A 25,436-nucleotide genomic window follows, 5' to 3' on the forward strand; every position below is an offset into this window, starting at 1 on the left:
GCCTGGGTGGTGTAGTTGGTTAAGCATTCGACTTTTGATCTTAGCTCACGTCATGATCTCACAGCTTGTGAGTTTGAGCCTGCATGGCATCAGGCTTTGTTCTGATGATGAAGAGCCTGCCTGGGATTCTGTCTCTCCTTCTCTCTGCCCCTCCTCCACTTGTGCTCTCTCAAAATAAATAAAACTTTAAAAAATTAAAAAAGAGTAATGTTTAAAAAATTGTATGTCTATTTGACTCTCAATTCAGTTTAACTATAGTGCTATTTCAGTTTTGAACACTAGTCTAGAAATCTGGTCATTATTTATAAAGTTATTTTCATGTGAAACTGCATTGCTCCACTTATAAGTTGGTGGTGACTGTAGAGTATGACATACAATGGAATTCAAGGACAATATGATGATAGGGTTCAGGACATGCTACCTCAAAATATGAAATCTTGGCATGTTAAATATTTTAAAATTAGTAAGTTTGAGAAAATGGCAGAAGTCATTAGCAGAGGGTCTCTGTCCTTGCCCTGCCCTTCATTCCCAAAACAGGTCATAAGAGTTGCCTTCCCTATACCCTGAAAAAGGAGCATCCTTATCTCCAAGATGTAGGGACCTGTTTCCATAATTTGGCTATTGTAGATAATGCTGCTATAAATATCGAGGTGCAGGTATCCCTTTGAATTAGTATTTTTGTATTCTCTTGGTAAATACCTAGTAATGCTTTTGAAAAGGGGAAAAGATGACCAGATAAAACTGAGAAGTCCATTTGCTGAAATCTAGGTTCCTCATTTTATTGTACCCAAATTCATGTTTGTGTGAACAAGCAAAGAAAATTTATATTGCTGGTAGTAAAGAAGATATTTATCTGAATGTTTAAAAATTAGAGGATTGGTGGTAAACCCAACCTATGTGTAAATCTATCAGTATGAACCAAAGCAGGATATGACCATGAGCTACTTAGAATTCATTAAACCTATGTAATTTGTAGGAAGTTGTGTCAGCATGTATTGGTATTACCTCCCATGTAGAAGAGACAATTGGTTAATTAAGAAAGAAGAGAAATGGAGACAAAATGCTGGCCTGTGGTACATAAGTGCACGTGAAGAAAAAGAATAACAGGCAACAGCCTAGGGAAGACTAAAATTCACTTTGATGTCAATTTCCCTCACTATTGGATAGAGAGCAATAAAAACAAAAAAGGCCGCTGGAAATTTATAGGTTAGTCCTTCTTTTGACCTAAAATGCCTGCCAATACTCCTTTTGTGTCTTGTTAATAGATGAAGCTTTAACCAGAGGCCTGTGTACAACTTATTTATCAATCAATAACACTAGATTCTGACTTAATTTTTGTTTAAAGCTAAGTGAGGAATACCTACTACTGGCTTAACAATAAACCTCAGCTTCCTATATTTTTTGGTGTACCACCTCTGATTCCCATACAAATTCCTATCTGAGTTTATGAGAGCATGATTTTTCATAAACTTTGGTTCTTAGTGTTTTTCAAACAGGATGTCAAGGAGACTGATTGAGGTCAAAGAGATAAAGCTGTCCTGCTCTTGGTAAACTTCAGGTTTCAACAACAGGGAGAGAAAGTCAATTCTACAATTTGAGATTCTCTTCACATCTATTACATCCAAGGTGAATAAGGATTTAGAGTTGTAGAGACTGTAGTAACCGATATTGTTTGAGCTCACATTCAAGAAAAATCAGGCTGCTAACCCTGTTATTTATTTATGTTTTTGTTTAAAAAATGGCTATCAGAGTATACTGTAGGAACAGTCAGGCAGAGTAGAATAGAAATGTTTTACAAGTATTGACCATAATTACTATATGCTTTTGGAAATTAGAAAAATGCATGCAAATCTTAGGGGCATATGACACATATATAATGGGATATTTGAAACTGGGTTCTAACTCATGATCTAGTCAATATGTGTTAATTAAATACTCACTGTGTGCTAGTTGGAGGAGAAGGAGTAAAACCCAAAAGAAGCTAAGTCAATGTCTTTACTCAACCAAGTTTCATAAACGAATAATAGAGTGAATACTTTTCTAAATATACCCCTTAGGGGGTAATTCAATGTCATTCATTCAATCATTCACTCAACCCACACTTGCTGAAAACCTACTGTTTGTCCCAAATAGATCTAACCTCTAAATGACAGGTTTCAAACAAAAAAGCAGTCTCATCTCCAGAAGTTCACAATACAATAGATAAAGACAGTTAAGTAAACATATAATTATAACACATTGTGATAAAGGCAGTTAATACGTTAGTACAAATTGTCATGGGGATATGCATGAGATGCTCCTAACTCAGATGGAGGTAGGAGTTGAGGGGAGATTATCAGGAAAGACATTCTGGAGCTGGGATATAGGAGCAGAGTTTTAAGGGACAATTACATGTTGGTTAGGTGAAGAAAAGGCAAGGAAATCAGAGAAAAAGGCAAGTATAATTCACAGTATGAATGACCCTGGCAACTAGGAAATGGCAAAAAGTATGGCTGAAGCTAACTTCAACCATGACAGGAGGTGGTAAGAGGAATAGTTGATGAGGTAAGGGCCAATTCCTAAAGCTTCTGGAGAGCTGCTGAAAGATTTTAAGTATGGGGATGACATGATTACATTAACATTTTAACAAGTTCATTCTAATTTGTCTAGAGACAAATTAGAGATGGTTATGGAATAAATGATGAGGGTAGAGAAACTGGTTTGGAGATTAATCTAGTAATCCGGATAAGAAATCCAACTAAATCATTGAAAGTATTTCTGGAGAAAAGGGCATAGATTCTACAGATACAAAAAACCCTGAATCTATAGACCTTAGGTTCTGAATGGTCATAAGGGATACAAGATAACTCTTGAGTTTCCAGGTTGAGTAATTGGGCAGTGTCATATATTGAAACAGTGGATGAAGGAACAAAATTGGGGGCTGAGTGATGTTCAGGGTGCTTATAACTTTGGAGAGAGATGTGGGCTGTAGATAGTTGATGCCAAGATAGTTACTATATTGTGACAGTGATATGTGACACTAAAATATGTGAAGCTCCTAGAATTATCCCTGACCAAATTAAATGCTATAAGTAGAAATAATAATGATGATAAATGGTGATGATCATAATTATAACAATGGTTGATTATGAGAAAAATGTTGTATATTTATGCTTTCTAAAATGGTAGCCATTAGCCACATGACTACTGAGCACTTGAAATGTGCAATTTGCTACTGCAAATAAGAAGCTAAATTTTAAATTTAATTAATTTTAATGAATTTAAATTTAAAGCCACATGTGGCTACTGGCTATTGTGTTGGTCAGTGTAGATATATAGTGAGAAATAAAACGAGAATCTGAGGGATGCCTCAGTGGTTCAGTTGTTTAAGTGTCTGACTCTTGATCTTGGCTCTGGTCATGATCTCATGGCTCATGAAACTGAAGCCCATGTTGGGCTTTGTGCTGATAGTGTGGAACCTGCTTGTGATTCTCCTTTTCCCTCTCTCTCTGTTCCTCCCCTGGGCACGTTCTCTCTCTCCAAATGAGTAAGTAAGCTTAAAAAATAATTTTAAAAAACAAGAATCTGAGAGTGAATCAAGTTGATCATCAACATGTATGGAACACAAGTAAAAAATAGTCAAGTAGGTAGGAGGAAAAGCAATATAGAGTAATACAGTCTATAATCACAATTGAAATTCTCTTCAGAGGATGATTAGGGTAAAGTAGGAGTTGGTAGAGGTGGTTTTCTGGAGGAAAGTAGACTGGAGCTATGAAGTAGATGAAGGTATTTTAGAAAGACAAAATAGCACAAATAATGGCCAATAAGAAAGAAGGACTATAACAAGAAGGTTTCCCTTGACTGGAGTGGTAGGTGCATGATAAGAAATAAATGGCCAACTATCCTTGTTTGCCAGGGACTGAGGGGGTTCCTAGAATATAGAACTTTCAGTTTTAAAACCAAAACAGTCCTAGGATGTTCGGTGCTAAACTAGGAAGGTCCTGGGCAAACTGGCAGAAGTTGGTCACTAGAAAATAATGTTAGATAAATAGTGGATGGCAAAATTATAAAGGATGTTGGGAGAGAGGCAGAAAGGCATTTACTCTCAACTACAACAGCTCAGGGGTAGGCTATTATAGCGTTTTTGATTAGAGAACTGATGGAAATTAAAGTACTTCATAGGAAGATTTGTCTGACCTATGAAGAAAGAAGGACTAACAAAGAGAATCCAATTGTTTCAGCTACTGTCCTAAATCCGGCTCTGAGGTGATTAGAGCTTATACATCTAAGAAGATAAAGAAATTAGTGCTTACTATGTTCATAGTACTCTATTACATTTTACATAAATTATCAATTCTCCCTGAAACCTGGATGTAGAAACTTTATATAAATTGGTTGATTTAAAAATTCATTCACCATTTCCTAATTAATTTTTAAGTGCCTCCTATATGACTTGCCAAGTTCATTATTTTACTAAACCCAGGATTTGAAAGTAGATCTGGCTACAAAGTTCATTGTATGTATTACAAGTAAGAATTAAAAGGAGAATAATTCTTTCTCAAAGAAATACATAGCCTATATCTTAGTTTTAAAACACATCAAAAGCTTCCTAAACTTGTTATCCATGCATTAATATTTCCTCATCTTAAACTTTAAAATTCTCATGCCATAGTTTCATTGATCACCTCTTTTGTATTTCAAATGATCAGAGTAGAAGAGGCAGTGTTTGAAGATAAGCAGAAATTCACTATCACCTACAATAGTTTAAAAATCTTTTTATTATGGAAATTTAAAATGTATGCCCAAGTAGACAGAAGTACCCATCATTTGTTTTTTGAAAAAAATGTCAATGGATTCTTTTCGATTCTTTTATAAGAGTGTTTTGATTAGATAGATTTATCAAATATTCCCATCAAATTGTGCTTTCCCATTATCTTTATGGCTGGTCACTCATTTGGATGTATGAGACAGGCATGTACTTAATTTTCTTATTTTGATCCAAACAATTTATATACTCTGGTAAGCAGCAGTTTCAGTGTTTTTAAATGATGCTATTCTTAACAGATTTCTTCACATTATCTCCAAATTCCCAACTATTATAAATAAACAGAATGAAAATAATAAACGCAAAAGTGACAGGAATGAACAGAACATCACAGACAACTATACTGAAATAAACAAAAAAATTATTTAAAAATTTTTTCTAAGTGGGATTTTGTGAAGTAGAAAATCTTAGGTGATCATTCCACAGTGTAGAATCTTTATTTTATTTTATTAGTTTCTTCCAATGTAAATAGTTTGTAGTCCCATTGGTGGTTCAAAAATGGCCCTTTTTTTTTTGTTTAAAGAGGAAATTTTGTAGTGTTTAAAATCTAGTTTTCTTCCTTCTCTTCCATCTTTCCTTCCTCCTCGAATATGTAAATCTACTATCTGCAATTCAACTGAATTTTTCATTGCAGAAGCTCCACATTGTCAGTCAGTCAAGGTTTGTTTAGATCACCATTGGTGTTCTAGAAGTGTGTTGGGTTCAAAGGGTAACTATTTTTGCAAGTTACAATTTAAAAATGCCACCATTTCTTTAGGTAGCTAAAAGCTCTTAAGCATTAAATAAAAATAAAATAAAATTTCAGTCTCTGTCTATTCAACAGTAAAAATCAATTTAACTTCAAAATTTCAAATTATCTAAATCAATCTTGCTACTGAGAAATCTAAGACATTAGAAATAAGGTTTTAAAGGTTCAAAAATGTGAAGCCAATTCCAAGGTCAAGACAGAGCTAGCAAATTATAATTAAATTTAAATAAGGAATAGTAGGTGCTCAACAAATATTTACTGAATGACTATGTATAAGAAAAATAAGAATAATTATAAAGGTATGTCTTTCCAATATTTCCTAGAATTAAAGTTTGCATCTTATAGTTACAGTTATATCCTTTCATAAGATAAAACCCAAACCTGAACCAGGTAAATATAGTCCATGAAAATGTAAGACTACTGAAAGCCATCCAGAGCCAACTTTTAATAACTCTTGAACAGCAGCAGAAATCATGGTATTTAGGAAAAAACAATTTTCTGACACTCAGTTGGAAGTTTTATGACTTTACGCAAGATATCTAACATCTTTGAGCTTAGTTTCCTGGTTTGTATAATGAGGATGATGACAGTATCTTCTCTAAATATCTGTAGTGAAGACTAATTGAAGTAAGATAAATGAGATGTCAAACACAGAGCTTGTCACATAGTAAGAGAACTGTATTTTTCACAAAGGGGCAATCAACTACATGGAGTAACATTTGCTGAGCAGTAGCAGGTAAGGCAAGAAATTATCTTGTTCTTGGACAATTCATGGATAGATTCATTTTTCAACAAAGCTTATTTTTTGGTCTTATGAATATCAGAGAAGATAGTTACATGAAATTGATTAAGCCAATGTGCTGCAATAGGTACTGGAGAACTTATTCCTTTAATAGTGAAGATCAGTGAAGGGAAAGAGGAGATTGAGCCATGGAAAGTTTGGCTACCTCCACAGTGATGCTATAAAATAAAAAATACACTTAACCAATAGTTCCATCAAGAGGCTTCCAAACTGACACATGGGGACATTTCTTGAAATTCTAATTATTAAGACTCAAAATCTAAAATTTTATAAAGTAATCATTTACCAATTTAGGATGAAATAGAAAAAATTATGGAAGGTTACTCTGTTTGGAGGTTTATCATGAGTATTAGATTCCCTGAAGAGTTCTTCAAGTTATTGGTCTTTATAGCATCATAAATTAAACATAATCATCACCTATGGAGTCCACAGAGGCATGGCATTGGTAATAAAAAAAAAAAACCCTACCACAAATGACAAAAAGAGAAACACATTTTATGACAAAAAAATGAAGTTAATGTGTCACAATGAAAGTAACAAATCCAGATAAAGCCAGAGTTCATTTAAGAGCTGAGTGCTATGGAGCAAGTGCTACAGCATACACAGTCCCATCCCCCCAGAAGCCAGTTCCACATTCCAACCTGAGACCCCTCCTGCATACATGCTGTCACAGAGAAAGTAATACCCTGATGGATGCTGTACGCTGTGTTTGAAGATGATGCCAATGGTAGACTTCTTATACACTCTCATGGGAAATGGAGAATTGCCTGGATGAAGTGTCAGAAAGAAATGGGTTATATATTTTTTACAATGGGAATCATAATCCTGGGGAATTAAGAAAAGACCTATGGAAAATGTGGTGATGAGATGATATCAATCTCGCCTTTTGAAAGTCTATCACAAGTCATTCATCCACCTTTCATTAATTTCCTTTTCCTACAGATACACATTTCAAGAAGAAATTCATTCTCCACAAAATCAGTTTTAAAAGAAAAATCTAAAATAGCTGTAACATTCAAAGGAAAAAATTACAGAAGATGGCTATAATTCTGTTGATTCAATAAATTCAACCTTATGAGGCTATGGGTTTAGTCATGCTCTTCCTTTCAAGGCTGCTTTTTTTGTTTTTTTCTTTTTTGTTCTTAATTTTAAAGTAAGAAGATGTTATCCTGCCTGTGGTTCTGCAAACACTACCTGGTATTTCAGATGGTGCCATCTTTCTGGTTTTTTTTTTTTTTTTTTTTTTTTGATGACATTCTGAGATAATATTTCTGCAAACAGAATAAAGCTAACAATACTGGCCTGCCCAAGGTAGCTACAGTGGCCTGTGAAAACTAAACATGTGTAGAAATGTGTTTTGTCTGGAAGATTAAAAATTAAGATCTTAAAATTCATAGGGTATTAAAGTTCTTTTATTTACTAGCCATATTTTGAGGCATGAATACTCTCTTCTCTTAGCTACTTAATGGTGCTCCTGCTTTGGAAAGTAGACTTCAAGGATATTTAAAATCTGTTAATATTTCAATGAATCTGTTTCACAAAAACAGGAACACATGCAGACTATGGTTTTACACAGTAAGAATAAGAAATTAGACCCCTAAAAAGGCAAAACAAACAAACAAAAAAAACCCCCCAGCACAGCCCAAATGTCATGTAAAATATTTTGTTAAAAGAGCATGAATCTCATGAATAATTATAAAATTACTCTTCCAGATTATAAGAAGAACCTTATAAAAATATGAGTATCAAGGAAACTATTTTCCTGAGTAACCGAATCAGTTTTTAAAAAGGAATAAATCTTCCACTTTATACAAAAATAGGGGAATCATATTAACTTTTCACTTAATGGCCAATTTGGGATGCTGTGTCTATGGTTAATGGGATAAGACTGTAACTAATTTAATGTAAACCTTCAGCTACCAGAGAGACCTAGACAGGCCTGAAAACCAGAATCTTTGTCTTTAGCCAATATTAGTTTAATAACAAATTACCTGGCTTAAAGAAATTTTTATGGAATTAAGGTGGTGGTAACAATCAAGTTGGCTATTCAGACTTTAACCATTTCAACATGATATAGTCACTGCTAAAAAAAATAAAAATATTGAAATTTCCTCCTAAAATAGCTAACTTTTCCCTTTTGGTACCCTCATCCCTTTCAGCCAAGTGCAAAGTGCAAGGCAAAATAAATTAAGGCAAAAGGAAAATAAAATAAGAAAAATGGTGAGGGCGAGCATGTTGCTGACCATGTAAGATAACACGTGCAAAGTATACCTCAGATACACTATAAGTAGATGAGCACGAGGGAAGCCGAGCCTGGTTTTGCAGTGGGGAAAAGAAAACACTGTTAAAGAGGAAGTGATAGCAGAGTAAGGGTCTCAGAAGATTAGATGGCTCCATCACCAACACATTTGCCAGATAACAAGACAGCTTTATAAGCAGACACTTGAGTTTGAAATTTCAAGCGTCAAGCTATTTGAGGAGAACCTTGTGATAAAAAAATACCTGGCTTAAAAAAAAGTCCATGACGGAGATGACTCCCTCTGATCAAATCTGGTATGATCTTGCTGAGAAGATGTTCATTTAAGGTTAATTGGAAAGCAGAACACTGGTCATTTTTCTTCTAAGGTACTACACTGATCTTCATTGGTTTATTAACATTAACAAACTGCATGTGATGTTATTTATAGAATGAGGGCTCTGATGTACATCTTCATATTGGTTTTTAAAGAGAACACCAAAGCCAGCTCAGCATTTTTATTCTCATGTGCTTTACTACTATTCTGTTCACAGTATTACTGAACACTCATATATATATGTACGTGTGATATATTAATATATATATCAATAAAACACCATAAAAACACAAAAACTGAAACACAAACTCTTGTCTAGACCTTTTATCAGAATGTTCCACTGATCTTTTAAAACAGCTATTTTATACTCAAAATCATGTTTAATCTTCATGACTTGAATTGATAATTTTCTGGCCTGTTCTTAATTTCTAGGTTGTCACACTGCCATGTTCAATTCATTGGCCTCTTCTTTAATTAGGTTCTTACAAAGCCTTGTGAGTTAAATTCTTAAGTATGCAGTCTCGAGTTACAAATTCTTCATGAAGTTTCAAAATACAAACTTAGGGTGGGGAAAAGAAAGTATAGAAGATGGCACAGTGGAGAAATCAGAAATGCTCTTATTATCTGATTATTCCTTGTATTTCTAGCACACTGAACTGTGTGAAATAATGTTGAGAAGGCTTTACATTTACCATCATAAAGATTTGTGATAAAATGTTATCACTGCCACTTAACAGGTTACTTTGAGGTATTTTCTAAAATATGGTCAATTATATACATCTTAAGAAACTGAATCTTTTTTTCCAACCACATACACATCTAATTACACATACACATCTTCAATCAGCAAGGTGCTAGTTCTAAGAAAACTTTGCATGTTTGTTCTGTCTCCATAACTATATCTGTAAAACAAAAACTTTATCTTTCAAAACAGTTGGAATCTTATCTTCCCCCCTCCCCAGTTCTCCATTTTCTGTTACTAGGGAAATTTATTTGTCAAGGAGATCTTTTATTAGTACCTTATTTTTGTATTAAAGTCAATTCTGAGAAGGGCAATTTGCAATAAGCATTAAACACATCATAGTGTGTCATCACTGTTCCCATGATGTCTTAGGCTACTGTAGGTGACTTTATAAATATTAGATGAGAATATTTTTGTTCTAAACACAGACAGATTTTGGTTGTTCAGTAGAAGTGAAACCTCAGAATTGTATTAGTTAACTTTACATGGTAATCAAATACTAAAAGTGAAAGGTAGCAAAATTAGTCTGTTTTCCAAAGAGAAAATCCTGAAGTTGATTTACTGTCATCTTTGCCATTATTGTAGTCTGGTCATATTTTATAAGACATACATCATCTACCAAGACCCTCAAGATGTTACAGAATTATTATAAATTAGATATAAATAAATGGATATTAGTTTGAGTAAGTGTCAACATATCAAACAAGGAAGACTTCTTAGAAGGCTCAAATAATATTCCTCATGTAAGCACCAAAGACTCTAAAATTTGCCAAGGAAAGTAGACTTAACAAACAAACTTATGTTTACTCATTTAAAAGCTACTGAATATTTAAGGACTAATTAATGTTCCAGCTGTTCTTCTTTCCTTCAATCAAAGTTGGCTGATTTAATGCAGATGCCTTTTAGATAGTTAAGTGCCATATATTAAGATATGACATATTATTTGATCATGTCAGGATGTCTTTTCCAGTTACACAAAATGTGCTAAAGACAGGATGATTTTAGGTGCATTTAAATAGGAGAAATCAAAAGCTGGACTCTGGGAGAAAGATCTTTAATGAAACATAATGAAGTAAAAACAGAAAAATGTGGTGTAAGCAAAAATACTCTAAAAACGCATTTTAAAAAAGTTTGAGAGCAAGATTGGAGCTTATCTTTACATCAAAATCTCTGTAGAGGCCCCCTTAATAAGAGGAATTTATAATCTATACTTGAAGGGTGTAATGTTAATTTCATGGTGTGTGTGTGATATGATGTGAAAAAAGAGCAGTTAGAGAAAACAATGGCAAACAGAAGAATAAAAATGTAAAGGTAGAAGATCAGGGTATCAACTCTTTTAGATATTATTCTGGGCAGAATAATCTGAAACCATCCTCTGAAAAATGAGCAGCTCTCCTTTCCTCAAGCTCTAAAATGAAGATAAGTTTACAAAGACTCTATTATAATAATTTCTCTGTCATTGTCACTTTGACACACTAGCCAGTTATAGCAGGTCTTGGCAAACTTTTTCTGTAAATAGTCAAACAGTAAACATTTCTAACTTTGTGTGCTATATGGTCTTTGATGCAACTGTTCACCTCTGCTTTTGTAGTACGAAACCAACCATAGATTATATGCAAATGAATGAATGTGGTTGTGTTTCAATAAAACTTTATTTTTGGACATTGAAATTTGAATTTCATATGATTTTTACATGTTATAGAATGACATTTTTTTGATTTTCCTCCCAACATTTAAAAATGCAAAAATCATTCCTAGCTTATGGGCCCAAAAGAGAGAAAAGGATTTGGGCCCAGAGGCTATAGTTTGTTGACCCTTGAGTGACAGCATTAATTTGGTGAATATAAAAATGCAAAAAAAAGGCTCCCAAATATTTCATCAAAAATATAAGTACAGTTATTTCAGAACTAAGACTGGAATGAAAATACTGATCTTAAAATATCTAGAAAATCACAACTATCTAATCCATTATTTATAGCAGTCCCATTTCCTATTAGTCTTATTTCAGCATTCAGAAAATCATTCTTCAAAAAAGATATTACTTTTGACATGATTCAGATATTTGTCTTAAACTTACTAAAAACAGTCTTATTTCAAGTGATAACTCCTTCCTTAACTTTTTCCACTCCCAATAACACCTTGTCTTTATTTATGTTAGCATAGCAAGTACAGTACTTACAATTATCATATTCTTTTTACTTCATAGCCTAATTCCTAGTTCACTTATGTGCCAATAATCTGTCATCATAAATCATCTTCCCTTTGGGGTGCCTGGGAGGCTCAGTCGGTTAAGCCTCCGACTTCGGCTCAGGTCATGATCTCATGGTTCGTGGGTTCAAGCCCCGTTTCAGGCTCTGGGCTGACGGCTAGCTCAGAGTCTGGAGCCTGTTTCAGATTCTGTGTCTCCCTCTCTCTCTGACCCTCCCCTGCTCATGCTGTCTCTCTTTCTCTCAGAAATAAATAAAACATTAAAAAAAAAATCATCTTCCCTTTGATTGCCAAAGCCTTTAAAAAACTAACATATTTTGTTACCTAAAACCTATCTGTATGCTTGTAACTCAATAGAAATTTACTATCACATTGCATAGACTGAGAAAATATAAAATTTGTGGTTTTGGTATTTTTAGTTCTCTCTTTTCTTTATACTGGTTATTTCATGAACATTTATCTTCTTTTTCTCTGAATATTTTAACACTCAAGCTTTTCAGGGTTCCATCACTCTCTAACTACTTCAACTTTGTAAACTCACCTTGACTTATATTATCTTTTAAAAGCATTAGTTTGTATTATCTTAAGTTTTCTAATTCTCAACTCTGTTTATACAGTATTTCAATCTTAAACATTACTTTTAGTGTTCTTCCTACTAGATTCCTATATTTGATTAAATATAACTTTTTTCCTTTATGTGAGATTATTTTTCAGTCATTATTCTCAACACATTATGAGTCTAAGGATTTGTAGTAACTTGCAATCATTAACTCAGGTAAACTTTGCTTACAAGATGATAATTTGTGAAGCCATGTGATTATAGCTTTATTATTATTAAAGTTACTAAAAACTCATGTAGAGTTCAGAATACTTCAGCTTTGTACCACGTACAGAAAATGATGATACATTCTTAATTTATAATTACAGAACCTAACACATCCTACTTTTTGCTATAGAAGTGTCAATGTAGGATAAAGAAGTACATTTTCATATGAGAAATAAAATTTAATGTTATTCCAAAAATTACATCTTAGAATATTCTACTTTATACTACTGATTATCTGTAGTAAGTACGAATGGAGGATTCTTTCCTTGCTAAAATACAATGTACAGATGATACACTAGAAGCGTTAATGATTAATTAAATCCTTATCCCACATTTGAATGATGTCTCACTTTTCCAAGTAACAGTAAAATATTTAAGTACAAACATGGTTCTGAATCTTTCATCTTACTGAACTATTTAGAAATGTTTCAATGAATTAAAAGGCACCTACATATTTGCTCTTGTGTATAGACACCTAAAATAAATTTTCACAAAATGGAATGGTCATTATATGCCAAATTAACTCATTTTAGAAACAAAATCTGTTTATAGAAACTATGCAACTGAGAATAACTTTATTCTGCTTCTAAGCAATAATTTTTAACATGCAAGGCTTATTATTGTAAGGCATTCTGGGATAATGGGAATTAAAGGGAAGGAGAGAAACTAAACATTCAGCTATTTGACATGCATCTTCTCTAAGCTGAATTGTCTACAGAAGATACAGTTTGTCTTCTGATAGTTTTCCTCCCCATAATTTTCTAGTTACTGGGAATCTTAGAATGATATACTTCATAGTCAATCTTATTAGAAAAAAAAAAAAAGGTAATCAGAACAAAGTGTGACCCAGGGAAATATAACAAATGATAAAGGCACTGGTGTTAGTCATTACATACTGTACCATGCAGTACAAGTGTTGAAAAAAAGAAACTGAAAGGTAGCATGATAAAACTCAATTTTTAAAGCACAAAACTTAAAAAAAAATTTTTTAATGTTTATTTATTTTTGAGACAGAGAGAGAGACAGAGCACGAGCTGGGGAGGGGCAGAGAGAGAGGGAGACACAGAATCTGAAACAGGCTCCGGGCTCTGAGCTGGCTGTCAGCACAGAGGCGGACGTGGGGCTCGAACCCATGAACCACGAGATCATGACCTGAGCCGAAGTCGGACACTTAACAGACAGAACCACCCAGGCGCCCATGAAGCACAAAACTTTTAGCCCTAATCTAGCACTAACTCCCTTCTGTAATAGACCTTAGCAAGTCTCAACTTTCTAGTCTTAGTTTGATTGAAAAAAAATCACTTCTCATGATTGGTTACAAACAGTATGACCCTAAATACATTAATTAATTAATCAGAACTTTTTTAGGGCTTTCTAGAAGAATATCCAAGTATGCTAATACTGATTTAATCATAATTCTTACTAATATTTTTTTAAGATAGTGGAATAAACTCTGGGAGTGATTATGGATGATCTTTCAAATTCTGTAAGAATATACATAGAAAAGAATGACTGGCTCACAAGAAAGTAGAAAAATGAGACATTTGCATTAATTGCTAAATCACTTAACTTAGCAATTAGAATTAATGATTAATATTAATAAAAACAAGGCTGAGCTTTAGTAATAAAAAATTTAATATAGAGATATACTTAACTATGTATGGTATATAATTAAAGACAAGCTGAGATACCAGAGAATTATAGTATCACTATTATTATTTATTCTATTCTTTATAAGAAAACTATAATAGCAATATGGATTAAATGTATGACAATAATCTTAGGAGAAGTAAATCCAGGCTAGAATTGATAGAAACTTTTAAAAAAACACCAAAATGAAATGTCAGAGTTAAATAGAGCCAAAAATTATTTACTGTAATAATTTAGCTTTTATTCTGCCATATTTTACATTATATACCATTTTAGAGATTTTATTTACATTTTTATTGAAAAGATATATTTATGAGAAGGACAAAGCATTTGAGTCCGAATTATGGGTCACAAAAAAATACTACTGTTAGTATTGTCTGTCACATGTACAGTATTCAGTGGCTATAAGGTATTGTTCTCTCCTTCAGAGTGTTGTCTTGGGAGTGTTAGCCTTTATCTCAAGTATTTGTAAGATATTATATGACAGTGGAGATATCTACTGCCTAGTTTTCAAAAATTTTAAACAAAAAAAACGTATCATAGCTATTCCCAAAGAGTTCGAGTTAAGAGAAGTCTATTAATTCAGAAAAAATGTGCCTACTTGCCAGATTACCTATGATGATACTCTAAGACTGATCATTTTCCTTGATAACTTAAATCAAATAATCAAGGCTCTATCACTTGGATCCAGCCAATAACTTATAATCCTGCTGACACATCCAACAAGGGGCAGAACAGTCAATGGAAAAGCTCCAAAGTCTCATAAAAAGAGTCTCAGAAACTTATACAATTGTATAAGAAACAAATTTTGAGAAGAATTTTTATTTTGCATTGGAGCCAGAATGATATTAAATCAACTGTAGTGTTAGTGTGACTTAAGTGTCCTCTACCCTGACAATTTAATCTTTATTTCATAAATGTGAGCATGAAGCTGCAGCTAGAAAAGGAAGAAAGAGATAGGGAGAAAAGAGACAGAAAGTAAAAAAGATGGAGATGAGAGGACAAACCAATCAGATTTGGAATTACCAGTCAGCAGAAGTTTAGGGGAAAAAAAATCACCGAGTGAAATCGTACATTTACTCTGAGAGAGTATCCTTTCACATTGCCTTCTAGGTGATCTCTGAGCTCCTCCAGCTTTCGATGGAGCTACATGTAAACATCAGAAAATGAATTGAAAAAGCAACTTGTTCTCTTTTCAGCTTTCCTTTTTCCTTTTAAAAATAAGATCACAGCATTATACATTTCTCACTGCCTTTGGCAAACATTTCAAAACATCAAAGATCTTTGTATAACACAAGAATACATGCTCAATAAACCTGGGACTGGGAAGCCAATGTTTTATTTTAATTACAGCATCTTTTCTCCCCAAAGTGTAAGAGAAAATAAATACTCTAACTATCCTTATAATCCCCTAGAGATTCACTTTAAAATTTTCTATTTGGTAGAAATATAGAGTAAAAATATTTAAAAGTTATGAAATTTGCCTTTCTTTCCCAAACACACTTTTTGATTTAAAGTAAATTGATTGAATCCTAACATGTATATTTTTTCTTATACATATATATGTGTATATACATAATCATACTGTATATACATGGAAAAATAATAAACACAGAATTATAACTTGAAGTTCTATACAGCCAAATGTTGAATTTAGAGATAATTAAACACACACACACTTGTACACACAATCCAGTTTATAGCAGATGTTGCTGCACTTACGGATGCCATTTTATCTTTATTTCACTATCGATAATTTCTATAAAGTTACATCACACTGCACTTTTTCACTTTAATCTGATTTATAATCCATAGGCTAAACAATAATGGACTTATCTTCCCTGAAAGAAAAAGATAAAATATGATACCTCACAATAGACAGTGAGGAATGCTACTGATATATCATTGGGATGCATAAAATTATATTTTTCTGACTGAATAATTTTAACTTGCCTTGATTTTGAAACAGGAATACAATCAACACTTCCCATCCCCTCTCATTATCCTTAGTGAAAAAAACAAAACAAAATAAAAAAACAAAAACAAAAAAACCAAACAGAATAAACCACTACCCAGTATACAGCAGTGTTAGAGAACAGAGAAGATGGCTTGTCTGGAATAAAGGACACAAACATACAAACACACCTTCATCCATGTGCACTCATGTATGTGCACACACGCAAATAAATAAACGACAACAAAAAAAGTAAAATTAAGAAGGCAGAAGAGGCAAGGAGAAGAAGGAGTGCAGAAAAATTAGTGCTTCATTAACTGGTAAGTGGAAATGACTAGGAAGTGTATAAATTTTGAATTGATTTAATATTAGGCCTCAAGGTAGTTAATGGAAGTTTGAAATATCCAGATGCAGTGAACTATCGATCATTTTGATTAACAGTTACTAATGCTGTTAGGACAAATGGGACTAAGAGATACAAGTAATGGTTAATTTGGTAGGGAAATTCCTCTGTACATTTTTAAAATTCAGCAAATTTTCTAACTTGTATTTATAGTGGCAGCATTAAAAGTGATCAATGACTATGTTTCTAAGGGATGCTAACTGGCTTACCTTTTCATTGTGATTGAATGTTAGAGTATCAAGTGCCCAAGATATATTGACCAAATACTATTTAACAACTAGCAATGGGACCATCAGATCAGATATCTTTAAGCTGTGTATTAGGAGGTTACATACACAAATGGGCAAACATTTGGATATATGTTTCCATTGATTGTTACATAAATTATTAATTAAAAAAACAAAGGGGATTAAGTGTTTAAATACTATTACCTATGTGTGAGCCCATTATACCAGCATCATATAAAATTCCTTTTCTAATTCTTAAGATTCATTATATATAACACATGTTACTATTTCATAATAGTTATTTTTCTGGAATGAACTATAAATGGTAATGACACTAAAATAAAATTTAGTTACTTTTTAGAAAAAAAGCAAAAAGGGAAGATAATATTCTAAAAATAAATATTAGTTCTCTGTGTAACAGGAACTTAACACATAGTCAGTGACATCAATCAGAGGAACGGTTTACTCTAGAACCCCAAATTATAGGCACCTGTAATGAGACAGTTGCCCTTTCTCTTGTTTGTGGTGCCATTCAAAGCTAGTTATTTGGCAGCTTGCCTTCAGCTGGTTGCTCTATGTGCAGCTGAAACAAACAAAAAAATATGACCCAACAGCCAATAAAAATATTAAAATAAAAAATGGGATGGTGAAAAATGGAAAAAGCCCCCTTCCTCCCACCACCCTCCAAAAAGGAAGAAGTGTAGGCTAATAGACGAAATCTTGCCAAAAAAAAATGTTAGAAACATATTTACTTTGAGGGATCCAACTCTACTAGCAACTCCTTTGCTTTCATCCGGCCGTCTAATTTGCTACAATGAGGGAAGATGGGTAAAAAAGACAGAATAAAGAAAAAGTGAACTTAAAAATTTTTCTACACATTAGTAAATACATGCAAAACATCAACCGACTCTTATGAGGTAACTCTTAGGATGCCAAGGAGTTAACTAACCCAGAGCCTATATGACATGCTCTGCAAATAGGCTGGTTACTAGAATTCAGTCTTGATTATAGCACTGTTCCTGAGATTAGGAAATGGGCACTTACTTTTGGTTATCTTGGGGACTTCTGATGTAGCAGTATCTGGAGTAGTGTTAACATTTGCATTTGGTTTATGAAAAACAAAGAATTACAAATATACCTATGCAGAGAACTTTGTCTCTTTAAGGGTTATAGTGTTTATTCCACTGTTATATCAGAAACATCAATGGTATGTCTAGAAACATGAGTGTTCGCTAACTGGAAATATCAGTTCTAACAAGCATCATTCTTGATAGGTGACAGAGTGACGCTCCTCTGCTTGCTGACCCAAGTGCTGAGGTTGTTCAGCTGTCACTAAGATTCCCAATTGAATAATTGTGCTGCCCAACCAGAAAATTTTAATGCCAGACCAATGTTAAATACATTTGCTTCCTCAAAACTTTTGTTATTTCAGTTAAATTTTCCTGTTGGGTAAGATAGGGAAAACTAAAACTGCCATTTTAAAAACTGGTTTCATCTCACTATATAAATGAGAAAAGATTCTCAACACAAAGTATTTCATTTGATGAGGTACAATTTGAAATTTTTTTTTGTTTTTTCATAGAGCTGTAACAAGAACTAATATCTGTTTAGAGAGGAACACAAATAAAAAAAGTAGGGAAGAAGGATGAGGAAGCTTCAGACCAAGTGTTTTTACACTATGGGATCCTACACGTGCAGAATGATGGTCTCCATTCAGACCAGCATAGGTCAAGTTAGCTGTGATGCTCCTGTTTGTGTGTGTGTGTGTTGTGTGTTTGTTTTTTGTTTTTGGAGATGGTAGAGGAAGCATCAATGTGATGCCAGGTTCCAAGTGTTAAAGTCCTCAGGAAAAATAAGAAAACGGACCATGCTAAAAAATTGTATTTCCTGGAGTCAGCCTGTAGATTATCTTATCCCTTTTGGAACACCACTGATAGCATATGTAGCCTGCTTAGGAATAACACTGAGAAAATGTAATTTTCATTTTGAAAAAAAGCATCTTGGTACATAAGAATTATGTTAACTTTTGGTTTTACTTGATATAGTTTTTACTAATTCTTCAGCATTAACTAAATATTATACACAAAAGATAATCACCAATGCTCATTCTTGGTCAAGCAGAATTCTTAAAATTAGAAACAATGAATACTAACTAGAATGGTAACACTGTAAAAGAGGGCTTCTGAATGGGCAGGGTGCTTATAATATCTAGTCCTTCTCTTGTGCTATTTTCTTTGATCTTAGAGAATATCTTTATACCAAAAGCTGTTTGCCATTTTAAGTGGAGACTCACAATATCTTGATTATAAACTAGGTAATTTCCTGTAAAAACATAAAGTCTAATGCCCCATATTGCTTTCTGAAAACTTTTAGCAGCTGTGAAGACTTTCAGAATTGTTACCTGTAACAAGTGAATACCATTTTCTATACTGTGTTTTATTTCTAGAAGGCTTAAAATTACATCAATTCTGGCAACATGAGGTATCTTCTTCAAGGTTATATGTTAACAACAACTCTAGGAGCAACATCCACAGTTCCTGACTTCTAGTTTAAAGTTGTATTCCCTCTATAGGCCTGGAAATAAAAGGGTTTGAAAAAAATTGATGCTTATAAGAAGATGTATTTGTATATATATGCCTTTGTCTTGTGTGTGTTTCTGTCTCTCCATCGATGAAAGAAATTTTATGTTACTGTATTTATTTATGGAAGAAAATTTTCCTCAACCTTTCAGTTCCAAATGCAAGTGCAATTACTGAAATTTAATGAGTTATAAGAAAGAATAGCCACCCATGAACTCTAAATGTAAAAAATAGGCTATAATACAAATTAAAAAAAAGATTTTTGGGAGCAGACAGCTCAACTGTTAATGCTTGAAATCAATTTTCTGTATATAAGTCTGACTTTGGAAACTTAGACTATCATAAGAGGAAGATTTTAGAAAACCAATATGGTTATTATCAAAGCCAGAGTGGTTGTAATTCAAGTATAAATCAAGTGACTTTTTTTTTGTTTTTTGGTGGCTCCTGAACCAGGTATAATAGCTAATACTGAAAACCTTCAGACAGAATTTGAAAAAGATATGTCTGATAAACTAAAATTTGAGAACTAGAGAAAAGTCACATCAATAGGTTTTAAAATTTAATACTCTCATTTATTCTAGTAAACCCTTAATCATCAATTATGATGTAGTATAAATAAAATAAATTAATAGCTAATCCAAATGCCTGATTATTATTTTTCTTTCATAATAATTTACAAGTAATCACAAAAGATTAGCATTTGGATGAGAAAATAACTTTACTCTTCACAATAATTGTAAGAGCCTCACATCATTAGCTAATTTTACATATATTTGCCTATGAGGCTAAACATTTTGCATCAGTAACTAACAGGAGTTAAACTGCAAATATTTATATTACATATAGGATCACTGCAACATAAATTAAATTTCAGAATTGGATGTAAAGAACTGTGGGGATTATGAATGTTGAGATTATTAGTGTACATTTGTTGAAAATTAAAATGTAGTAAAACAAAAAATGTTATCCCTAATAATTTTTCTACCCTGAAGAAAACCTTTTTATAAACATTTCATTGAGATTTCAAAAGATATAAATCAGAGGGTCAAAAACATTTCAATTTTCAATTGAGCTCTCAGCTAGAATATATTTAACAAAATATTAAAAATAGTCTGAAAATATTGCAATGTATCATCTCTTTTGCAACCTTCCATTAAGCTTTCTTTAGAGATTAATTACTGAGGAATCTATCCACAAGGATCGATTACCAGAATGTGGCCTGTAAAGCAGTGAAATGATTCTGCTATTTGTATTTACCTTTTTTATAAGAATTTGAATTCTAGAAATATCATGCAATAAAAGAAACTGTCTGGATGCTAATAGAGTACGGGGTTGTTGACTCTCTTTGATTTAGTCCAATTCTCCAAACCTGAGTTCCACTGTAAAATTATTTCCACTGTTAACAAGGTAGAAAATTACCCCATTCTTCCTTTACCTCTCTTGCCAATAATAAGTAGTTGTAAATGTTATATTTGTATTAAAGCAAACATATAGATTTTGGCATAGAAACCCAACTTCATATTCATTTTTAAAATAAAATATAAAATGAAAGAAGTTTTAGGATTGTAAAAACCAGATTAAGTTATGTGCCTGTATCCCTGGGTGTCTGTATTTACACATCTCTTTAGTTACTATAGATTTTTGAAAAAATCTGAGAAAAGACTGTATATTTTCTGTGTTTGAACTCACATTTAGAGAGGTTATGGGCTTTCTGGAGACATAAATTAAAAAAAAGCTCAGCTACTTTGAAATTCTTTCTAAGGTCTTTTCATTGAACTTAGACTCTCATTTATGGAATGTCTAATGTAGATCTTCCCTCTTTTTCTCATGATATATATTGATTTGAATTAAAATTGCATAGATTAAACACATTCCTTTTATTTTTTTTAAACAGGAATTGAACTGGTGTATTTTAAGAATTACCTAATTTACATTCAGAACTATTCTGAGAAACAAATATTTCTAACCCTATTTTATTATGCTACTTTTTTAAAGTATGGGTATCATTGAAAGGAAATAAAGCTTTTATCTTAGAAATTGTTTATCTTCCAACCAAACCACTCAGTATATATTGGAACAGTTATAGACTGTTTCTGGTAGTTATGACTTGGAAATTTTTAAAAATGTTTTACTCTAGAGCTAAAATTTAAACACACTCTTAAAATAAATACTTTTTGGGACCTGGTTAATATTTCAATCTACTATATTTCAGCTCTGTTGTTTCATCATTAAACAATTTGATTTCATATGTGATTTATTGCAGTAAAGTAAAAAAGAGGGAAGAAAGAAATGCAAGTAAGATAAGTTATATGTCAAGGAAAAAGAAATACTCTAATGCATTTCTGAAGAAAAGCAATCTGATTATAAAGTAAACCAATAAAAGGTGGCAAAGGTTAATGAAACAACGAGAAGTAAAAAAATCAGAATCTTGGTAGCAGACACAGATCCACCAACATCTTCCCTAAAAAGAATTTTATCCTTAGGAGATTCTTTATTTTCAAGGATCTGATTTCTCATAGTATATTAACATTTGAAATTATTCATTTATAGTTTATTATGGATTTAAATTTTGATCTTTAAGTTTCTATAATAGCTTTGATCCCAAAACAAACTACAAATTTTTAGACTTTTAAGCAAGTTATTCCCTGCCAGAGCATAATGCAATTCATGATTTTTTTTTCCAAAATTTTTTTTATCTCTCTGAAAAGAAATTATAAAGCCCATCAATGATGTGATAAGAGTTACTATGCACTTTGAAATAACTTAAATAGTACAGTGTATGTTATTAAGGATTATTTATTATTATATATGAAACAGAAAAAAATTTATTTTCAAACTTCCACTGAAATATGATACAATTTTCTACCCAGCAAGATTAAGGATATTAAGGACAGAATGGCTTAGCCTAGATATAAAAATGCTCTGGTATAAACAAATAAATAGTTGGCTTTATGAATATTTGTTATAAATCTGAAAGTAAGCAAGACATCTCTCTCATTACCAGATTCTATTTAAATAACAAAACAAATATTTTTATTTTTCTGGTTTAAAACATAATATAGATTATAAAACAACTTGGAATTCTGTCTCTGTGCTGTACTTTTTACTAATTTTTCTGGCCACATGTTTTATTTTCAGCATTTTCCTGTTTAAATATTTCAAAAGATATGAACTTTTAGGTTATTAAAAATACATAACTCATATATGTATGTACTATAAGTTTTTTAACCATAGACATTAAGGTTGGTTCTAAGTTTTCATGAATATGAAAAATGCTACGATAAATAATTTTGTACATAAGTCTCCGAGGCTTCTTTGATAATTTCCACAGGATAAATTTCTAATAACTNTATTCATGTCACTGCTCATTATAGCATGGATATTATAATTTAAAAATGTTTAACAGCTGGATTGCAAAATTTGTATTGTTTTAAATTTTAAATAGATTTCTAGTGAGGGTACATTTTTTCTGACATATTTCTTTGCTGAATTTATTTCTTTTTTTAAAGATGGCTATTCCTTATCTTTAGTCATTTCTTTTTTTCCTATGATATTAGAAGAGCTCTTTTGGGCTATCAACACTTTATCTGTTAGATTTGTTGTAATTTTTTTTTCAGTATCAGCTCCACGACAAGGTCCTTGAAGGCAGGGTTAGTAAGTCTTTATATTGCTGCATTCCCAACACCTAGCATGGTATTTGACATAATATGCATTAAGAAATATTGATTGCATAAATTTCTGAATTAATGTATTATTCTGTCTTTAATAAAAGTAGAATGACTAGGGAAAGCAGATAATCCTGAAGTTTTGGACAAGAAAGTACATGATCAGTTTTAGAATATATATCATTTTACAATAAAAAGATCTAGAGACTATTTTACTTTGGGATATGCACTGTATTAAAGTCATAAGTGAGACAGGTCAGTAATTTTTTTTCAACTGCTTTTTGCACAAAACAACCCTCAAACCATATCAATTTATAGAAATCAAAGCTCTTAAATTAGACTGAATGATTGGTGTTCTTAATTTCACTATTCCTTGTATTTCTACAGATATCACTTTCCTATCTTCCTATAACTTAAAATAGAACTCTAGTGGATACCAAAAGAAACCAATAATCCATTTACAAGAGATGAGCTTGATCTGAATAAGAAAGATCTGAAATGAGATTAAAAAATTTTCAGTTGATAATCTCTAACTTTATATAGTAGCATGGAATGGAAAAGCTGGAAAAAATAAGTGTAAATTATTTTATATTAATTAGATATTAATATATTATCAAAGAGAAGGGGTAAATAGAGTGATAATATTTATTCCATTAGTATAGAAATTTATTTCAGAGGAATGAGATTATAGGCCTACAGGTGACTTCAGAGACTACTTAATTTAATACCAGGATATTACAGAAATAGAAACTGAAGTCTACTAGGCTGTAAAAAAGTTATAAAGTGGCAGACTAGGGTTGATACTCAATAGTGCCTACATACTCTACATACTCAACGTTGTTAATTTTTCAAACAGCTTTGATTCCATAAGTTTTAAATGTCTGCCAGTAAATCAGTCAAATGCAAATGCTAAACTTGATTCTTCCATAATATCATTAAACTGAATTTATGAATATGTAAAATACTCTCTTTTGGGTATCCATATAAATTATAGGAATCTAAGGCCTATAAATCCTGCATATGCTTTTAAAGGTAGAATTAATACAAGCTGCTAACTTTAAGAGAAAACTCTAAAACATTTAACTTCTAGAAAATTATTACACCATTGTTTTTAAAACTGGGAAATAGGAAACACCTAATATATCCAAATAGTCTGGGAAAAAAACCATGCTACATCCACAAAATAGAATACCAAACAACAAGTAATAATAATGTTGCAGAAGATAATTTTTAAAAATCTAAAGAAGTTCATGACTTAGATGTTCATATTACTAAATGAATGGGATAGGTTAAAATATATAGTTTAATAATAACAGCTAACCTTCAGTGAGCACTTACATTTCAAACACTGTGATAAACTATTTGCATTTTAAAATTTAAACCTTAAAAAACTCTATGAGGTAGGTAGTATTTTTTTTCATTTTATAGATTACGTAAGTAAGGTTATAGAGGTAAAGAAACTTTCTGAAAGCCGCACATCTGGTAAATAATAAACCTGACATTCCTCACCAGGCCTGTCAGACCACAGAACCTGAGCTTCTAATCACTGCTTTCCCATTTTTCTCCATTTATATAAAGTATTTGAATTTAAAGAAAAAAGAACAGAATAACATATAGCAAAATTTAAAAGTTGCTATTTACTAAGGGTAGTTATACAGGATTTTTTTTTTTTTTTTTGCTGTAAAATAAGCATATATATTACTTTTTTAAATTAAAGAAAAAAAAAAAGACCATGCCACTTATAGACTATCTAAGCTATAAAACTGTTAACTCTATAGCTAATAATTTCTGGTTAGCTATATCTTTTCAGGGTAATTAATCAAAATGCATTTGCAAGTTCAGATTCCAGGATGGCGATTATACATTTCACAGTTAAGTTAGACTCAACTTCAGTGATGAACATACTTCTGTGAACATTCAATAATTAGGCAAGGGTGAGAGGAACTCCACTTTTAATTTCTATTATACATAAAGGCAGAGGAGACAATCAGATGAAGAAACAGAAATCAATGTACAATCCTGCATACTTAGCAGAATGTCATAGAATAACTATTAAAAATAATTTGTAAATTCAAAATTTATAGCTAAAATATACTGTTATTATCTAATTTGTTTATCAAAATATGAAATACTTTACCATATTGGGTAGTACCTTTTTCATTAGAAAAGAATAGAAGAGAGCCATCCTTTATTTGGAGTCTCAAAAATCTGTTTTGCTATCAAATCAGAATAAAGAGCAAAACATATGTATTGTT

The 25,436-nt window shown here is 32.1% G+C and overlaps 1 protein-coding gene across 7 annotated transcripts in view; it reads right to left on the reverse strand.

Moving 5' to 3' along the window:
* GPHN (gephyrin) overlaps positions 1–25,436 on the reverse strand; it is a 593,666-nt gene that overhangs the window by 170,929 nt on the left and 397,301 nt on the right. For 4 of the 7 annotated variants that reach the window (XM_077767143.1, XM_077767142.1, XM_077767139.1 and 1 more), the window contains one exon: positions 17,690–17,746. The exons of the other annotated variants lie outside the window; for them this stretch is intronic. In XM_077767143.1, the coding sequence (XP_077623269.1) occupies positions 17,690–17,746 (57 nt within the window). The remainder of the gene's footprint in view (positions 1–17,689; positions 17,747–25,436) is intronic. 7 annotated transcript variants of the gene reach the window in all.

The sequence above is a fragment of the Crocuta crocuta genome, unplaced genomic scaffold, assembly GCF_008692635.1.
Source record: "Crocuta crocuta isolate KB4526 unplaced genomic scaffold, BGI_CrCroc_1.0 scaffold55, whole genome shotgun sequence".
Classification (NCBI taxonomy): Eukaryota; Metazoa; Chordata; class Mammalia; order Carnivora; family Hyaenidae; genus Crocuta; species Crocuta crocuta.